This window comes from Erythrolamprus reginae, chromosome 2 (assembly GCF_031021105.1).
Source record: "Erythrolamprus reginae isolate rEryReg1 chromosome 2, rEryReg1.hap1, whole genome shotgun sequence".
Taxonomy (NCBI): Eukaryota; Metazoa; Chordata; class Lepidosauria; order Squamata; family Dipsadidae; genus Erythrolamprus; species Erythrolamprus reginae.
In genome coordinates, this window is record NC_091951.1 from 191658 (window position 1) to 207658 (window position 16001).

The window sequence follows — 16001 nt, forward strand, 5'->3', positions numbered from 1 at the left end:
GCCAGGTGACAATGAATGGCCAGGAGTGCTGCTTGGAGGCCCCAGCAGACCAAGCCCCTCCACCGAGCAAGATCCTACCTCCTCTTCACCCACTTCTGCACAGGCAAGACAACAACGCAGTTAGTAGGTGGAATGGAATGAGGGAGGGAGGCGACTGGACATGGAGTTAGTAGGGGGCACGAGGGAGGGGGTGGCCAGACTGAGGTAGTCTTACTTACCTGTGCAGAAGAGGGTGAGGAAGGTGTAAGATCTTGCTCAGTGAGGGGCTCTGTCCACTCCCCTCGCCCTCCGAGCAGCACTCCTGGCCATCCATTGTTGTCTAGGCTTGGTGGAGAGCGGCACATCGCTGGGCCCAGTCTCCAGCGCTGTGCTTCCAAAGGCCACAACTCACTGGGGGCGCTATCCCTGTGCCAAGAGATGCCTGTGGTGTGGGAGAGCACAGAGCAGGCCACATGGCTGGAGCTCAGGGCCACCACTGTTGCTGGAGCTGTGCGAGTCGACAATCGCTGAGCTTGGTGTGGTTCATGGAAATTTCTAGCATTACTTTGCTTCTGCCCATGGGTGGAAACAAAGAAATTGTCAGAAATTGGGGAAACGTCACATGCCCTCCATCAGAAGCATTCCTAGAGTGCCAGTGGTGGCAGTCCTCCACCGGATATGACTTGGTACTCGGTTGTATATTGATCAACTGGGCACAAGCAGAATATTGTGTCACTTCTTTGAATGAGTCAAATCTGGTCTCAGACTGTTTTGCTTGTTTCTTCCCTGTATGAAGTCCTCACAGAACCTGTTGAACCTTTCAGCTGCTCTTTTGCAGTGGGACCATTCCTATCCCCAAAGGATGTTGGGAGAGTGAAGATTCCACCCTAAGGGTCTGGATGCTCTAGGATGTCACCTAACACTTGCTTAAATATCTGGCATAGCTCATCCAGAGTGATGCAGTTGCACTTACTTTGAAAAACAAATAACAGAAAGAAACCCGGTTCAAATAGATGGCTAGAATCATCACACCTTAGGCAACAGACTCTCCCCTACCCCCAATTTTGGGAGTCTTGTCTCCCTTGCAGCTGTCTTAGGCTTATGTAAGTTCTCATTTTGCATCCTGTCCTTCACTGGCTGCAGGTTAATTTTGGATTTTAATTTGATTAGCCTTACAGAGTTCACCATTTTATTTCCTTTGGTTTTAAATGACTTTAATTGTTAAAATGAAACAGATGCAAATGAAGTATGTGCACTCAATAATAACTGCAATGAATAATTAAATGTTATAAACTTAAGAAACAATTTCGCTATCACTTCCCTACTTTTATCATGTTCGTTGGTGTTTAGATCTGGTCTCAGGATGATAATGTAGCCCTTGGGGAAGAAGATGCAGCCCAGCAGCCCAGCACTGGAGGCCAAGATGGAGAAGACCTGCACGGCCACCATGCTTTGGTGCTCAGGTAGGTGGGCAGGAAAGACCCAGATGCTGTAGAAGACCAGCATGCTGAAAGTGATCAACTTGGCTTCATTGATGGCCCCAGGAAAGTTCCTGGCTCAGAAGGCCAGATTGAAGCAAATGGCAGCTAGGAAACATATATAGACGAGGACAAGATAAAACATGGTGACAGAGCCTTCGTTGCTTTGAAAGATAATCTCTTCTGCTTGGGATTGCAGATCACAGCTAGGGAAACGAGGGAAACTCCCAGCCAAATGGTACAAATGAAAATTTGGACACCAAAATCAGAAAGGATGATGGAGTTGGCCAAGCTCTTCTCCAAATATCTTTTAGAAACATAGAAGATTCACAGACCTCACTGTCCATATAATCTGCCCTTATACTATTTCCTGTATTTTATCTTAGGATGGATTTATCCCAGGCATGTTTAAATTCAGTTACTGTGGATTTACCAACTACGCCTGCTGGAAGCTTGTTCCAAGTATCTACTACTCTTTCAGTAGTAGATGCTACTCTTTCATGTTGCTTCTGATCTTTCCCCCAGCTAACCTCACATTGTGCCCCTTTTTCTTGTATTCACTTTCCTATTAAAAACACTTCCCTCCTGAACCTTATTTAACCCTTTAACACAGCAGTCCCCAAACTATAGCCCGCGGGACGGATGCAGCCCGCTGAGTCCATTTATCCGGCCTGGGGCAGTGCACAACATTTTATCCATATAGATATAATAACCTCCTGAATCGGTCTACTGTGCAGCTATTAGGGCCCCCCCCCCCACACTAACTTTTGAAGTGGCACATATACAATATAAGTAAAAAAACAATTAAAAATTGGTGTGGGGGAGATGAGCAGAGTGGGGTGGACAAAAACGGGAGGCAAAGACTCACGGAGCTCAAGAGAGGAGAAAGGTGTGGGGAAGATGAGCAGAGTGGGGGGGGACAAAAACGGGAGGCAGGGACTCACGGAGCTCAAGAGAGGAGAAAGGTGTGGGGGAGATGAGCAGAGTGGGGGAGACAAAAATGGGAGGCAGGGACTCGCGGAGCTCAAGAGAGGAGAAAGGTGTGGGGAAGATGAGCAGAGTGGGGGGGGGACAAAAACGGGAGGCAGGGACTCACGGAGCTCAAGAGAGGAGAAAGGTGTGGGGGAGATGAGCAGAGTGGGGGAGACAAAAATGGGAGGCAGGGACTCACGGAGCTCAAGAGAGGAGAAAGGTGTGGGGAAGATGAGCAGAGTGGGGGGGACAAAAACGGGAGGCAGGGACTCACGGAGCTCAAGAGAGGAGAAAGGTGTGGGGAAGATGAGCAGAGTGGGGGGGACAAAAACGGGAGGCAGGGACTCATGGAGCTCAAGAGAGGAGAAAGGTGTGGGGAAGATGAGCAGAGTGGGGGGGACAAAAACGGGAGGCAGGGAGTCACGGAGCTCAAGAGAGGAAAAAGTTGTGGGGGAGATGAGCAGAGTGGGGGGGACAAAAACGGGAGGCAGGTAGTCATGGAGTTCAAGAGAGGAGAAAGGTGTGGGGAAGATGAGCAGAGTGGGGGGGACAAAAACGGGAGGCAGGGACTCACGGAGCTCAAGAGAGGAGAAAGGCGTGGGGAAGATGAGCAGAGTGGGGTGGACAAAAATGGGAGGCAGGGACTCACGGAGCTCAAGAGAGGAGAAAGGCGTGGGGAAGATGAGCAGAGTGGGGGGGACAAAAACGGGAGGCAGGGACTCACGGAGCTCAAGAGAGGAGAAAGGTGTGGGGAAGATGAGCAGAGTGGGGGGGACAAAAACGGGAGGCAGGGACTCACGGAGCTCAAGAGAGGAGAAAGGTGTGGAGAAGATGAGCAGAGTGGGGGGGACAAAAACGGGAGGTAGGGACTCACGGAGCTCAAGAGAGGAGAAAGTTGTGGGGGAGATGAGCAGAGTGGGGGGGGACAAAAACGGGAGGCAGGGACTCACGCTCAAGAGAGGAGAAAGGTGTGGGGAAGATGAGCAGAGTGGGGGGGACAAAAACGGGAGGCAGGGACTCACGGAGCTCAAGAGAGGAGAAAGGTGTGGGGAAGATGAGCAGAGTGGGGGGGACAAAAATGGGAGGCAGGGACTCACGGAGCTCAAGAGAGGAGAAAGGTGTGGGGAAGATGAGCAGAGTGGGGGGGACAAAAACGTGAGGCAGGGACTCACGGAGCTCAAGAGAGGAGAAAGGTGTGGGGAAGATGAGCAGAGTGGGGGGGACAAAAACGGGAGGTAGGGACTCACGGAGCTCAAGAGAGGAGAAAGTTGTGGGGGAGATGAGCAGAGTGGGGTGGACAGAAACGGAGGCAAAGACTCATGGAGCTCAAGAGAGGCTCTTTTTGCCTTGTTTCGTTGGGATTGCCACCTCTTGCCACCTCTCGCTGTCCTTCCCCCTACTCCGTTCAACTCAGCTTCGTCCCCCGTCGCTTTTTTAAAAAAGGCTGAATGTTTTGGATTTTCCTAATGGACTTGCACGCATTATTTGCTTTTACATTGATTCCTATGGGAAACATTGTTTCATCTTACAAATTTTTCTTCTTACGAACCTCATCATGGAATGAATTAAGTTCGTAAGACGAGGTACCACTGTAGTATAAGGGTAGACTAGATGGACCATGAGGTCTTCATCTGCCGTCTTCTATGTTTATATGCTATTATTATTATTATTATTACTATTATTATTATTATTATTATTATTATCCCCTGTGTGGATCCTCTTATGACGATTAAGATTATTTATTTGACCAAAGGTTTTTCCGCACTCCATGCATTTATATGGCTTCTCCCCTGTGTGGATCCTCTTATGGGAAGTAAGTGCACTACTATGAGCAAAGGTCTTTCCACACTCCAAGCATTTATACGGCTTCTCCCCTGTGTGGATCCTCTTATGGGAAGTAAGTGCACTGCTATGAGCAAAGGTCTTTCCACACTCCATGCATATATATGGCTTCTCCCCTGTATGAATCCTTTTGTGGGAAAAGAGATCACTTCTGCGACCAAAGGTCTTTCCACAATCCATGCATTGATATGGTTTCTCCCCTGTGTGGGTCCTTTTGTGAGGAACAAGATCACATCTACGACCAAAGGTCTTTCCACAATCAATGCATTTATGCAACTTCTCCCCTGTGTGGATCCTCTTATGGGAAATAAGTGTACTGCCATGAGTAAACTCCTTTCCACACTCCATGCATTTATATGGCTTCTCCCCTGTGTGGATCATCTTATGGGAAATAAAATTCTCTCTTTGAGCAAAGGTCTTTCCACACTCCATGCATTTATATGGCTTCTCCCCTGTGTGGAGCTTTCTGTGTCTTCCAATTCCACTGCGATGAGTAAACATCTTTCCACACTCCATGCATTTATATGGTTCCTCCCCTGTGTGGATCACCTTATGGGAAATAAAATTCTCTCTTTGAGCAAAGGTCTTTCCACAATCCATGCATTTATATGGCTTCTCTTTTCTGTCAATCACTTTTTGAGTTGTAAGGTACCGTATTTTTCGCTCCATAAGACGCAGTTTTCCCCCTCCCAAAGTAGGATGAAAAATCAACCGCGTCTTATGGAGCGAAGATGCAGGCAGGGGGGGGGAGGCGCTGGAGCAGAGGGGGGGCGGCGAAGATACGAACCCCTCCATCGCCGCTTCTTCCCAGTGGAGAAATTCCAGCCCCCACCTGTTCCCGCTCGATCCTCCTCCCTGAGGCAGCTCGCCCTCCCATGGCCGCTTCCTCCACCCTCCATCGCAAGCCCTCGCCACCGCAGCCAACGCGCGCTGCGATCTTCAAGCCCGGCTCCTTTCGGCCCAGCATCCCGGGCCAAGCGGCTGCCTTCCGTCACTGAGCCTGGCTCGCCCGGAAGATCGTAGCGCGTGTTGCCTGCGCCGGCGAAGGAAGCCAGCTACGATCTTCCGGGCGAGCCAGGCTCAGTGACGGAAGGCAGCCGCTTGGCCCGGGATGCTGGGCCGAAAGGAGCTAGTTGGACGCACCCTCGCGCTCCTGGCTACTCCCGCTGCCTTCGCCGAAAGCGCTTTTCTCCCGGGCTCTCAGCAAGGGGGCTGCAGGAGAGGCGGCGAAGGCGATCTCTTTCGTTCTCCGGAGGCTGGCAAAAGTGATTTTCAATGTCGGAGGCGCGGTCTGGCGTGCTCTCTCTCCCCATCCCCCTGCCGGCTTACTTTGAATGTGACAGGGGGAGGGGGAGAGCGGCTTCGGGTGCACCCTTGGAAAAATCACTTTCGCTAGCCTCCTGAGAACGAGAGAGTGAGAGCGACAGAGCAAGATAGAAAGTGAGAAAGAGAGAGAGAGACAAAGAGGGGGTAGAGAAAGAGATAGCAAGAGAGAGAGAATGAGAGAGAGAAAGTGTGAGAGAGAAAACGAGAGTGAGAAAGAAAACAAGAGAGGGAAAGTGAGAAAAATAGAGAAGAGCAAGAGGGGGAAAGATAGAGAAAGAGGGGGAGAGATAAAGAGAGAGAGAGAAAGAAAGAGAGATGAGAGAGGAAGGAAGAGAGTGTGAGAGAGGAAGAAAGAAAGAGAAAGAAAGAGAAAGATGAGTGAGGAAGGAAGAGAGTGAGAGAGAGAGAGAAAAAAGCAAGAAAGAGATAGCAAGAGAGACAGAGAGAGAGAGAGAGCAAGGGAGAGAGAAAGACATAGAGGGAGGGAAGGAGGGAGAGAGCAAAAAAGAGAGGAAGAAAGAAAGAAAGAGGGATGGAGAAAGAAGGGAAGAAAGAGAATGAGGGAGGGAGAAACAGAGCGAAAGGGAGGAAGAGAGAGATTTTTTTTGTCCAAACTTTTCTTTAGCCCACTTTTTGGCTCAAAATATTTTTTTTCTATTTTCCTACTCTAAAATCTAGGTGCGTCTTATCAGCAGGTGCGTCTTATAGAGCGAAAAATACGGTAGTTATTTCCAAGAGAAAGAATGGATATCCCATTGTAATTTTGTCCGTTGTGTCTTCCTAGGGCATCTTCTCCTTCATTTTGTGTTAAATAGTGTTCATTTACTTGTTCTTTAGCTTTGATTAGCTTCAAACTTTTCTTGATATATTTTTTCTTTATTTTCTCTTGTTGAGTAAGAATGTCTTGCATTGGAGCATCAGTGGAAGATGAGCTTTCCTGATTCCAATTCTTTGACTGGTTTCTCTCAGGGCTTTCGAATTCCATTCGAATTTCAAACTTCTCTGTTCCATCTTCAGCATTGACCACTTGGAACAGTTCTTGATTCTGCTGCCCATTATGACCTTCAAACAAAAGGGAAATGAAAATTATAACAAAGTTAGGGGGAAAGATCAAAGTGTAGGAAAGACAAGTGAATTCCCTTCTGAATTTCTCCAAAACTCCACTATGTTGTATGTTTGCATACTCACAGTGGTGCGATACAAACATGATGATTTCTATATTCATGAGCCATGAAAGCTTTGAAAATATCTAGAAAACATCTCTTTCTTTACAATTCTCTCTGTCTCTCTCTCTCTCCTATCCATCTCTCTATGCAAATCTCACTCAGAGTCAGCTTTGAATTAAGGAATAGAACAGAAAAACTAAAGGGACCTTGGAGGTCTTCTAGTCCAACCCCCTGCTTAGGTAGGAAACCCTACCACCACTTCAGAAAAATGGTTATACCACATCTTCTTAAAAATTTCCTGTGTTGGAGTCTTTCCTGTCAAAGCCTGATTCTAAGGCTCCAATCCTTCCCTGCAGGGAGGTGGAACCGACTAGGTTGTTCAGCCCCGGGTGCCTAAGGGACCCGGAGGGCTTTCAGAGGGCGCTTGGTTTTCTACCAGATTCAGCAGAGTCCCTTCTTGTGGCCTGGGATACGGCTGCAGCAGGGGCTCTAGACCGGATTGTGTCGTTGTGAAATCTCTGTGGCTGGAGACCCTGGCGATCCCTTTGTTTCAGCCAAGAACTCTGTGGGATGAAACGCCAGAAGAGACGTCTAGAGAAGCATTGGGGGAAAAGTAAATCTGAATCTGACCCAACACTTGCAAGAGCTCATGTCAAGACTTACAAAGTGGCACTCAGGGCGACAAGATATCATGTCGCCTTGATGGCATCTGCGGAATCCCACCCAGCCTCCCTGTTTAGGGTGACTCGCTCCCTCCTTTATCCGGGCGTATGACAAACCCTTGCAGGGCAGTGTTGAGGATTTCAGTCAGTTTTTTGCAGATAAAACTGCCCAGATTTGGACAGACTTTGACTCCAACTCAAATGCGGTGTCAGCTGACGAGTCAGTCGAGCTGACAGGGGCTTGGGTTAGTCCTGTTGTGTGGGAGGAGTTTGACTTGCTGACACCTGATGAAATGGACGAGGCCATGGGAACTGTGAGCTCCGCCACATGCTTATTGAACCCGGCTCCCTCCTGGCTGGTTTTGGCCAGCAGGGAGGTGACCCGGGGCTTGGTCCAGGTGATTGTCAACGCTTCTTTGAGGGAGGGGTACTTTCCAGCTCCCTGCAAGTAGGCAGTTGTGTGCCCCCTCCTCAAAAACCTTCCCAAGACCCAGCGGTTCTAAACAACTATCATCCTGTCTCCAACCTTCCCTTTATAGGAGAAGGTTGTGTCACTTCAGCTCCAATGGTCCTTTGATGAAGCCAATTATCTGGGCCCTCAAGGTCAGGATTCATGCCCGGCTGCAGCACGGAAATCGCTTTGGTCGGGCTGACGGATGATCTCTGGTGGGCCCGAGATAGGGATCAATCTTCTATCCTGGTGCTTCTTGACCTCTCAGCGGCTTTCGGTACCATCCTTCCGTGCCGGCTGGAGGGGTTAGGAGTGTGAGGCATCGTCCTATGGTGGTTCACCTGCTACCTCTCTAGTTGGTCACAGTCGGTGTTAGCAGGAGGTTAGAGGTCGACTCCTAGGTCACTCCCTTGTGGGGTTCCTCAGGGGTTGGTCCTCTCCCCGCTGCTGTTTAATATCTACATGAAACTGATGGGTGAGATCATCCAAGACCATGGGGTGAGTTACCATCAGTATGCTGATGACACTCAGCTATACATCTCTACCTCGTGTCCACTCATTGAAGCAGTGAAAGTAATGTGTCAGTGTCTGGAGGCTATTAGGGTTTGGATGGGCGTCAAAAGGGTCAGACTGAACCCCGACAATTTAATTTAATTTAATCGAATTCTATGCTGGCTAATCCCGTAGGACAGAGGACGGCTTACAACAGTAAAAACAGTACAATACAATAGCACAATATTAAAAAAGAGGTCAAATATAACAGAAATTATAACCCCAATTATAACCCAACTAAGCCCCCATCTCTTTCCATGGAGCACCAGAAGGCCAGATCCTTTCCTCCAGGAGACGATGTCTCATAACAGTGGTTTTTAAATAAAGAACTAACTATAATCTTCCTTCTTGAACTCTGATTGGTGTCATACTCTTACCCAGAAAGACCACGTTCCTATGGTTTTCCAGCATGACTTCCGAATGCAGCGCTTTCTGGTCAGGATCCAGCTGAGACCATTCCTCCTCAGAGAAAGACACAGCCACCTCCTCGAAGGACACAGGAGTCTCCTGAACACGGGGAAAAGAACAGGAGGATTCACAAGATCTGTTTACCTTCCTCATTCCTTTAGGCAAGAGGATGGAAGGGGAACTCATCACATTTGTAGACAAGACCAAATTGACAGGAATATCTTGCAGAAGATAAGCTCTAGAAGGGTCAACGGATTGGGCCCCATCTAACAAAATGAAATCAATGGTGAGAAATGTAAGATTTTAGATTGTGATTATGATTAGAGTTGGAAAGGGCCGTGTAGGCCATCTAGTCCAACCGCCTACTCAAGCAGGAGTCCCTGCACTATTTCGGACAAATGGCCATCCAATCTCCCTTTGAAAGTCTCAAGAGTTGGAGCTCTCACAACCTTCACAGGCAACTTTTTTTTTCCTTCAAATTTCTTTATTGTTTTCAAAAATATTTCTCACATGTTTTACAGATCTTATTCCATCTCTATTACCTTTTATATATATCTTTCATTTCTTTATATCTTTTATTTAATAGTATACATATATCATTGGTATAATATATCTTTGAAATAAAAGGAAAGAGGGAAAATGTTTGCTTTGTTTCTATTGTTATTCTTTCTATATATACTGATACTTTGTATTGTAACATTTTTAGTTTTTCTTCTGAATCCATTCATGCCATTTGTACCATGATCGTTTTGATTCTTTGATTTTAGTTCCCTTAATTGAATTTGTGATTTCATCCATCTCTACACATCTATATATTTTGTCAATAATGAAGTTTTCGGATGGAGTCTGTTCATTTTGACACATTTGCGCTAGCGATATTCTAGCTGCGGTATTTATGTAAATTCACAGGCAACGTCTGTTCCACTGGTCGGTCACTCTCACTATCAGGAAATTCCTCCTTCCTTCCAGGTTGAATCTCCCCTTGGTCATCTTCCACCCGTTATTCCTCCTCTGACCTCCTGGTGCTTTGGAGAAAAGCCTGACCCCCCCCACCCCACCCTCTCTGTGGAAGCCCCTCAAGGCTTGGAACACTGCTATCATGTCCATCCCTGGTCCTTCTCTCCACCAGACTGGCCATGCCCGGTTCCTGCAATCACTCTTCGTATGTTTTAGTTTCCAGTTCCGTTATCATCCTCATTTCTCTACTTTCTCTAGAGTTTCATGTCCAGAAAATTTACGTTGGAAAGCAAATGGACAGGAAGTGGAGAGATGTCAGAAGGCTCATCCAGGAACTCAGGAACCAACCTAGATAAATAACAGGCTTAAGTAATTTTACTTTTCAGTGTATTCAAAAAATTCTTTCTTTCTTCTTTTTAGAAACATCAGAAACACCTTCCACTAAAGCGATCCCACTTCTGGATCAACTGATCTGTCACTCTGTCTATCATTGATTGATCTAGCAGTCTGACCCATTGGCGGAAGGGAAGAAAACAAAGAAGAGCAAATTCCCTGGGAAAGTCATCGGTCAATGTTTGATCTCTTAATCAAGGCATAAATCAGAGGACTGGAAATTATTTTGTAGCCCAAAGTACCGTGATCACATGCTCAACGTGCCAGAAGAATTTAAGAAGAACCATAGAAACATAGAAGTCTGACGGCAGAAAAAGACCTCATGGTCCATCTCGTCTGCCCTTATACTATTTCCTGTATTTTATCTTAGGATGGATTTATGTTTATCCCAGGCATGTTTCAATTCAGTGACTGTGCATTTACCAACCACGTCTGCTGGAAGTTTGTTCCAAGCATCTACTACTCTTTCAGTGAAATATTTTCTCACGTTGCTTTTGATCTTTCCCCCAACTAACTTCAGATTGTGTCCCCTTGTTCTTGTGTTCACTTTCCTGTTAAAAACACTTCCCTTCTGAACCTTATTTAACCCTTTGCCATATTTAAATGTTTCGATCATGTCCCCCCTTTCCCTTCTGTCCTCCAGACTAGACAGATTGAGTTCATGAAGTCTTTCCTGATACGTTTTATGCTTAAGACCTTCCACCATTCTTGTAGCCCCTCTTTGGACCCCTTCAATTTTGTCAATATCTTTTTGTAGATGAAGTCTCCAGAACTGAACACAGTATTCCAAATGTGGTCTCACCAGGACTCTATATAGCGGGATCATAATCTCCCTCTTCCTGCTTGTTATACCTCTAGCTATGCAGCCAAGCATCCTACTTGCTTTCCCTACCGCCCGACCACACTGCTCACCCATTTTGAGACTGTCAGAAATCACGACCCCTAAATCCTTTTCTTTTGAAGTATTTGCTAACACTGAACTGCCAATACAATACTCAGATTGAGGATTCCTTTTCCCCAAGTGCATTATTTTACATTTGGAAACATTAAACTACAGTTTCCATTGCTTTGACCATTTATCTAGTAAAGCTAAATCATTTGCCATATTGCAGACGCCTCCAGGAATATCAACCCTATTGCACACTAGAGTCATCGGCAAATAGGCAAACCTTCCCTACCAAACCTTCCCCTATGTCACTCACAAACATATTAGAGCCATGCTGAATCAGGGCCATAAGAGCCCTGCTGAATCAGGCCAAAGCCCACCGAGTCCAGCATTCTGTATCACACAGTGGCCCACCAATTGTACATGGGGGTCTTGAGCAGAAAGAGAAGGCAAACCTCCTCCTTTCCCTTGAACCCCAACAAATGGTACCTAAGGGAATGGTACCCAAGAAAGATAGATATATATTTCATTTATGTATCTATTCGATTTTTATGCCGTCCTTCTCCTTAAACTCAGGGCTGCTTACAACATGTTAGCAATAGCACTTTTTGTAACAGAACACAGCCTATGGCCCCCACAATCCGGGTCCTCATTTGACCCTCCTTGGAAGGATGAAAGGCTGAGCCAACCTTGAGCCAGTGATGAGATTTGAACCACTGACCTGCAGACCTGCAGTGGCCTGCAGTACAGCACTGTACCTGCTGCGCCACCCCCAGAGAGAGAGAGAGAGAGAGAGAGAGAGAGAGAGAGAGAGAGAGAGAGAGAGAGAGAGAGAGAGAGAGAGAGAGAGATGTGGGAGAACACAAAAATAATCCGGCCCAAAGAAGGGGGGGAAATGGAAGGAGAGAGCCCTCTGCACACCCGCTTCACTTCCTGAGAGGAGAATAGGGATCTCATAGCTTTTCCCTTTCTTACTTGATTTGGAGGTTCAACCGCTGTTTCATCTCCGTCACAATAACCAGAAAGATTCATTCTTTGTCTCTCTGTAAGGAATAAATAATTTAAAAACACACAATTAACAAAATAGGAGGCGATATTCTATAGAAGAGAAGAGAGAGCAAAGGTAGGACAGATGGGTAATCAGAGGATCTTCCACTACCTTCCGTGGTGTCTTCACTTGGATCTTCCCAAGGGATCCTCCTGAAAAATATCTCCTGAGGGGGATTTGATGGATTCTTCCTTTCCTCAAGATCTCTGATCTCCACAGGGCAGCACTTTAAATAGGAGGAAGGAAAAAAGAAGCAGAATTACTGACCTCACACGTCACAAAGCGAATTCCCAGATTCTGAATACAACCTCAAAGTCCCCAATGTCCATCCGTGGGGCTGAGTGAGAAAACGGAACAATGTCATACAAGAATTGGAGAATTGCCACATGTGATGAACGTCTGAGACGTTTGGGATGGAGGCGTGTTTATTTATTTATTTATTAGATTTGTATGCCGCCCCTCTCCGAGGACTCTATTGAATGTTCAACCACACTCTCTTTTGAACTCTCACCTGCAACTGGACCTGCTCCTTCTGCTCCTCCGCCTGGCTCAGGAGGAGGCCTTCCACCAGGGCCACCGCCTGGGAGCTGGTCTCTGCTCCACACTCCCACACCCAGCCCTCCATCTCTGGGGGCAGAAGGTACAGGAGATGCTCCAGAACCACCAGGTCCAGCATCTGGGCTTTGGTGTGTTTCTCTGGCCTCAGCCATCGCCTGCAAATGTCGTGGAGTCGTCTGCAAAGTCCTCGGGGACCCTCAGCCTCCCGGTATTGGATGGAGTTCCAGGGCTGAACTTCCGAAGGGAGGATGGACTCTTCCTCCAGGATCTTCTGCCCGGGTCTTGTCCAGAGCTTCCCCCCCTTCCCAGGCTGAGTGGCTGCAGGGCCTTTTCCGCTTCCCCCCTTTGCAACAGGTGGGGTCTCCATCCTTTCCCTGTCCTGCAGAGCAACTCCAAAGGGCTCCAAGGACTCTTGTGGATCTCCAGACGCCTTTTCCTTCACGGGACCATTTCTGGGAACACAGGACGGATCCCTCCAGGTGATCCTGCTCTTTTCTTCTTCCCCCAGGAGAAAATGGGGCCTTGCAAAGACCCCAAATGGCTTCCGGTTTCTGTCTCTGAGGTGGAAGGAAAAACAAAGGCCCAGAATGAGAAGGTGGAATTCAGCCCCTGAGCGACCTTCCCCCAACCTGCCCGGAGCCCCAAGAGGCTCATCCCAGCGCAGGGCCCAGGTCCCCCGAGCAGGGCCGGGAAGGAGGCAGCTGCAGAGGCCGCCCCGCTTCTCTCCCCCTCCGGAGACAGGATCGGGCCCTCGGGGAGCCTGGGGCGAATCCTGTCTTTACCACCACCACCCTCTCTCTTCTCCTGCTGGGCCTCCGCAAGACCCGCCCTCCCCTTCCCCCGCCTATTTTTTCCCCCTGCAGAGAGAGGGCGACTGGGGAACATGGGACCCGGGAAGCCGCCACTCACCCACTGGGGGCACGTCTGGATGGCCTCCCGCCGGCCTCTACCTCTCATGGGAGGACCAGGAATGAAGGAGAGCGAGTGTGGCGTCCTAGAGCGGCAAGGCTCAGTGATGTCGCTTCCTTCTCAGCGTCCTCTGCAAAGCCCCTCGTGACCCTCGCCCTCCGGTGGGCCAATGGGGAGGCGCCTGGAGTTCCCTTCCCTTGGCAGAGGGCGCCCCCTGGTGGATTTGGGCCCAAGTGCCAGGATGGGAGAAGAGGCGGGAAATTGGAGCCTTTGAGGGAAGAGGGCGGGGATGATGGGCGTGGGAGTCGGGGGAAGAAAGGCCCAATTTCAGAGGCTCCCTGCCGGACAAAGGCTTCCTCCTCCCTCCCCTTTTCTAGGGACCCAAATGCCTGGGAGGAGGTTCCGGTCTTTCTTCTGAGGCGTTTCTTTTGCGGTTGGACTCTTCCTCCCCTCGAGCCCCTCCCCTCCGCTTCCCCATTGAGGGGGGGGGGGCGGGGGGGGCATCGGGGGGCCCGGGTCCTTCTTGGCCTCAGGCGGGGAAGTCCCAGTTCCAGCAACCGGGTTTTTTTAATCTCTCTCAGCCTCCGTCTTGGTTGCTCTTCTCTGAGTCTTTCTAGATCTTTATTTATGTATTTATTATACAAAACATAAATAGAAATAGGAAACTGAGGGGGGGGGGAGGGAGGAAAAAGAAAGCCTGAGGTACAAGAGGGAAAAGGGGGGTGGGAGACCTTGACTTCTTTATAGCGCAGTGAAAGATAAATTAAGGGGGGGAGGAATTCAATTCAATCTCAGCTCTGTTTCTTTTGAACAGTTTAAATGTGAAGAAATGAAATTTAATGGCTACCGAAGGAAACCCCGTTACGGCTGAGGGAGGGCGGGCTCCTGCCTGAGGGGATCTGCGCGCTGATTGGTTGCTGAGGGTGGAAGGGGGCGTGGCCCTTTCCCCGCCTTTTTCTTCTGGCCGCTGTTTAAGATTTACCTCAGGTGCAAATATCCCCTCAGACAGGAGCCCGCCCTCACTCAGGCACAACTGGGTGTTCGGGACCTGTGTACACTTTCCTTTTCCAGCTATTAAATTGAATATTTTAACATTTAAAGTACAGTATTCAAAAGAAACAAACATAAGATGACTTTGCGTTTGTTCATTAGATTGAATTGTCCTTCTAGAAATGGCTGCTTACATAATAATTGGTAAAAGCAAAGAAGTTCTGCTGACGAGGGATATTTTAGCTTAGATTTATTTTATGCATGAAGTGCCTTTACTCGGAGTTTAACTGCCTGTTTCAACTAAAGCCATAAGTTGTGAACAGAGCAGAAGTTGAGGCTGGAATGGTTTTTTTTAATCATGTACTGTGCTAAAAAGAGCCAAAGCCTTTTTTCCCCTTTGAACCTCAGACTTTCCCCCCTCTTTCTCCTTCCCTTAGTCTCCTATTTCTATTTTTTTGTATTTTATATATTAAGCAAACAAAGAAGAATCAGACCTCATCAAAGAGGTGGTGGCGTTCCACTATATATAAAAAATTACCAAATTATTCTGTAAATGCAAAAGAAGAAAGATGAAAACCTCCTTCAATGCATTTGACTTAATTTAAAAGAGGGAAAAAAGAAGGACGGAGCCATGGGGGGATATTAGAGGTCACCTAGCCCAATGTCAAACCGTCATTAAATGAACTGTTGTAAGTCAAGGGCAACTTTCTTCACTCTGCTTGAACTGAAGGAGAAGGGACCAGAAAACTCCTATAATCATATTGTTTGATAATGGTTAAGTCTCTCAAGTTGGTGTCAGTGCTTAGCCCCCCATGGATCCACTTTCTCTGGTGAGACCCCTCCTCACCCCCCACCTTCAGGCCTTCCACCAGCAACTTCCTCCCCATTACTGTGACTGAAAAGCTGCCCCTCCATGCTGGTCCCACTTTTCCATTCTTCCCTTCCACCTTTCCTCCATCACTTAAGCAGGGGGTTGGACTTGATGACCTGCCAGGCTCCTTTCAACTTTCCATATCACAGCCTCCCCCAGAGAGCAGGAAGGTCTCCCCACAAAAGATCCCAAAGGGGAGAATTTGGTATCTATGACACATATTTTGAGAAATAGAGCCGCAGCAGAGGGATGGCCACATGGGGCTCCAGAGCTGTGAGTTGCTGACCCCAGGACTAGATAGTCTCCTCCCCTCCCTCCCAAGAAAGCTGGGGTGGGGGTATCTCAACAGGAGAAGATCCAGGCTGCCATTCTTCTACTCCCCCCAACCTGCCACCTTCAGCATTTTTCAGAGGTTTCAAACAAAACATTGCAACGCGATCTACATGGGGCTACCCTTGAAAAGTGTTCAGAGACTCCAAATGGTCCAGAACACAGCCGCGCGAGTTGTCATAGGTGCACCCTGGCACACCCATATAATACCTATACTCCGCGA

At 48.1% G+C, this 16001-nt stretch overlaps 3 protein-coding genes across 3 annotated transcripts in view; 1 reads left to right on the top strand and 2 right to left on the bottom strand.

Moving 5' to 3' along the window:
• The window catches only part of SYNGAP1 (synaptic Ras GTPase activating protein 1), a 175820-nt gene that overhangs the window by 120025 nt on the left and 39794 nt on the right, over positions 1–16001 (top strand). The gene's annotated exons all lie outside the window — the stretch shown is intronic.
• Positions 4006–5141, bottom strand: LOC139159640 (zinc finger protein 678-like). The gene has a single exon (XM_070736942.1). It carries the CDS (start codon positions 5064–5066, stop codon positions 4077–4079), a length of 990 nt encoding a protein of 329 aa, XP_070593043.1. The 5' UTR covers positions 5067–5141; the 3' UTR covers positions 4006–4076.
• On the bottom strand, positions 6187–14380 carry LOC139159639 (zinc finger protein 202-like). The gene is made up of 6 exons (XM_070736940.1): positions 13588–14380; positions 12632–13235; positions 12232–12346; positions 12048–12115; positions 8806–8935; positions 6187–6659 (listed from the first exon to the last, which is right to left on the bottom strand). Exons 2-6 carry the CDS (start codon positions 13043–13045, stop codon positions 6286–6288), a joined length of 1101 nt encoding a protein of 366 aa, XP_070593041.1. The 5' UTR covers positions 13046–13235; positions 13588–14380; the 3' UTR covers positions 6187–6285.

Coding starts and splice junctions, on each gene's coding strand:
- LOC139159640 (XM_070736942.1), bottom strand. CDS start 5,066: ATGGAGGGGTTCGTATCTTCGCCGCCCCCCCTCTGCTCCAGCGCCTCC.
- LOC139159639 (XM_070736940.1), bottom strand. CDS start 13,045: ATGGAGACCCCACCTGTTGCAAAGGGGGGAAGCGGAAAAGGCCCTGCA. Junction 12,347..12,631: donor AGGAGCAGGTCCAGTTGCAG/GTGAGAGTTCAA, acceptor TCCTATTTAAAG/TGCTGCCCTGTGGAGATCAG. Junction 6,660..8,805: donor TAGGAACGTGGTCTTTCTGG/GTAAGAGTATGA, acceptor TTTTGTTTGAAG/GTCATAATGGGCAGCAGAAT.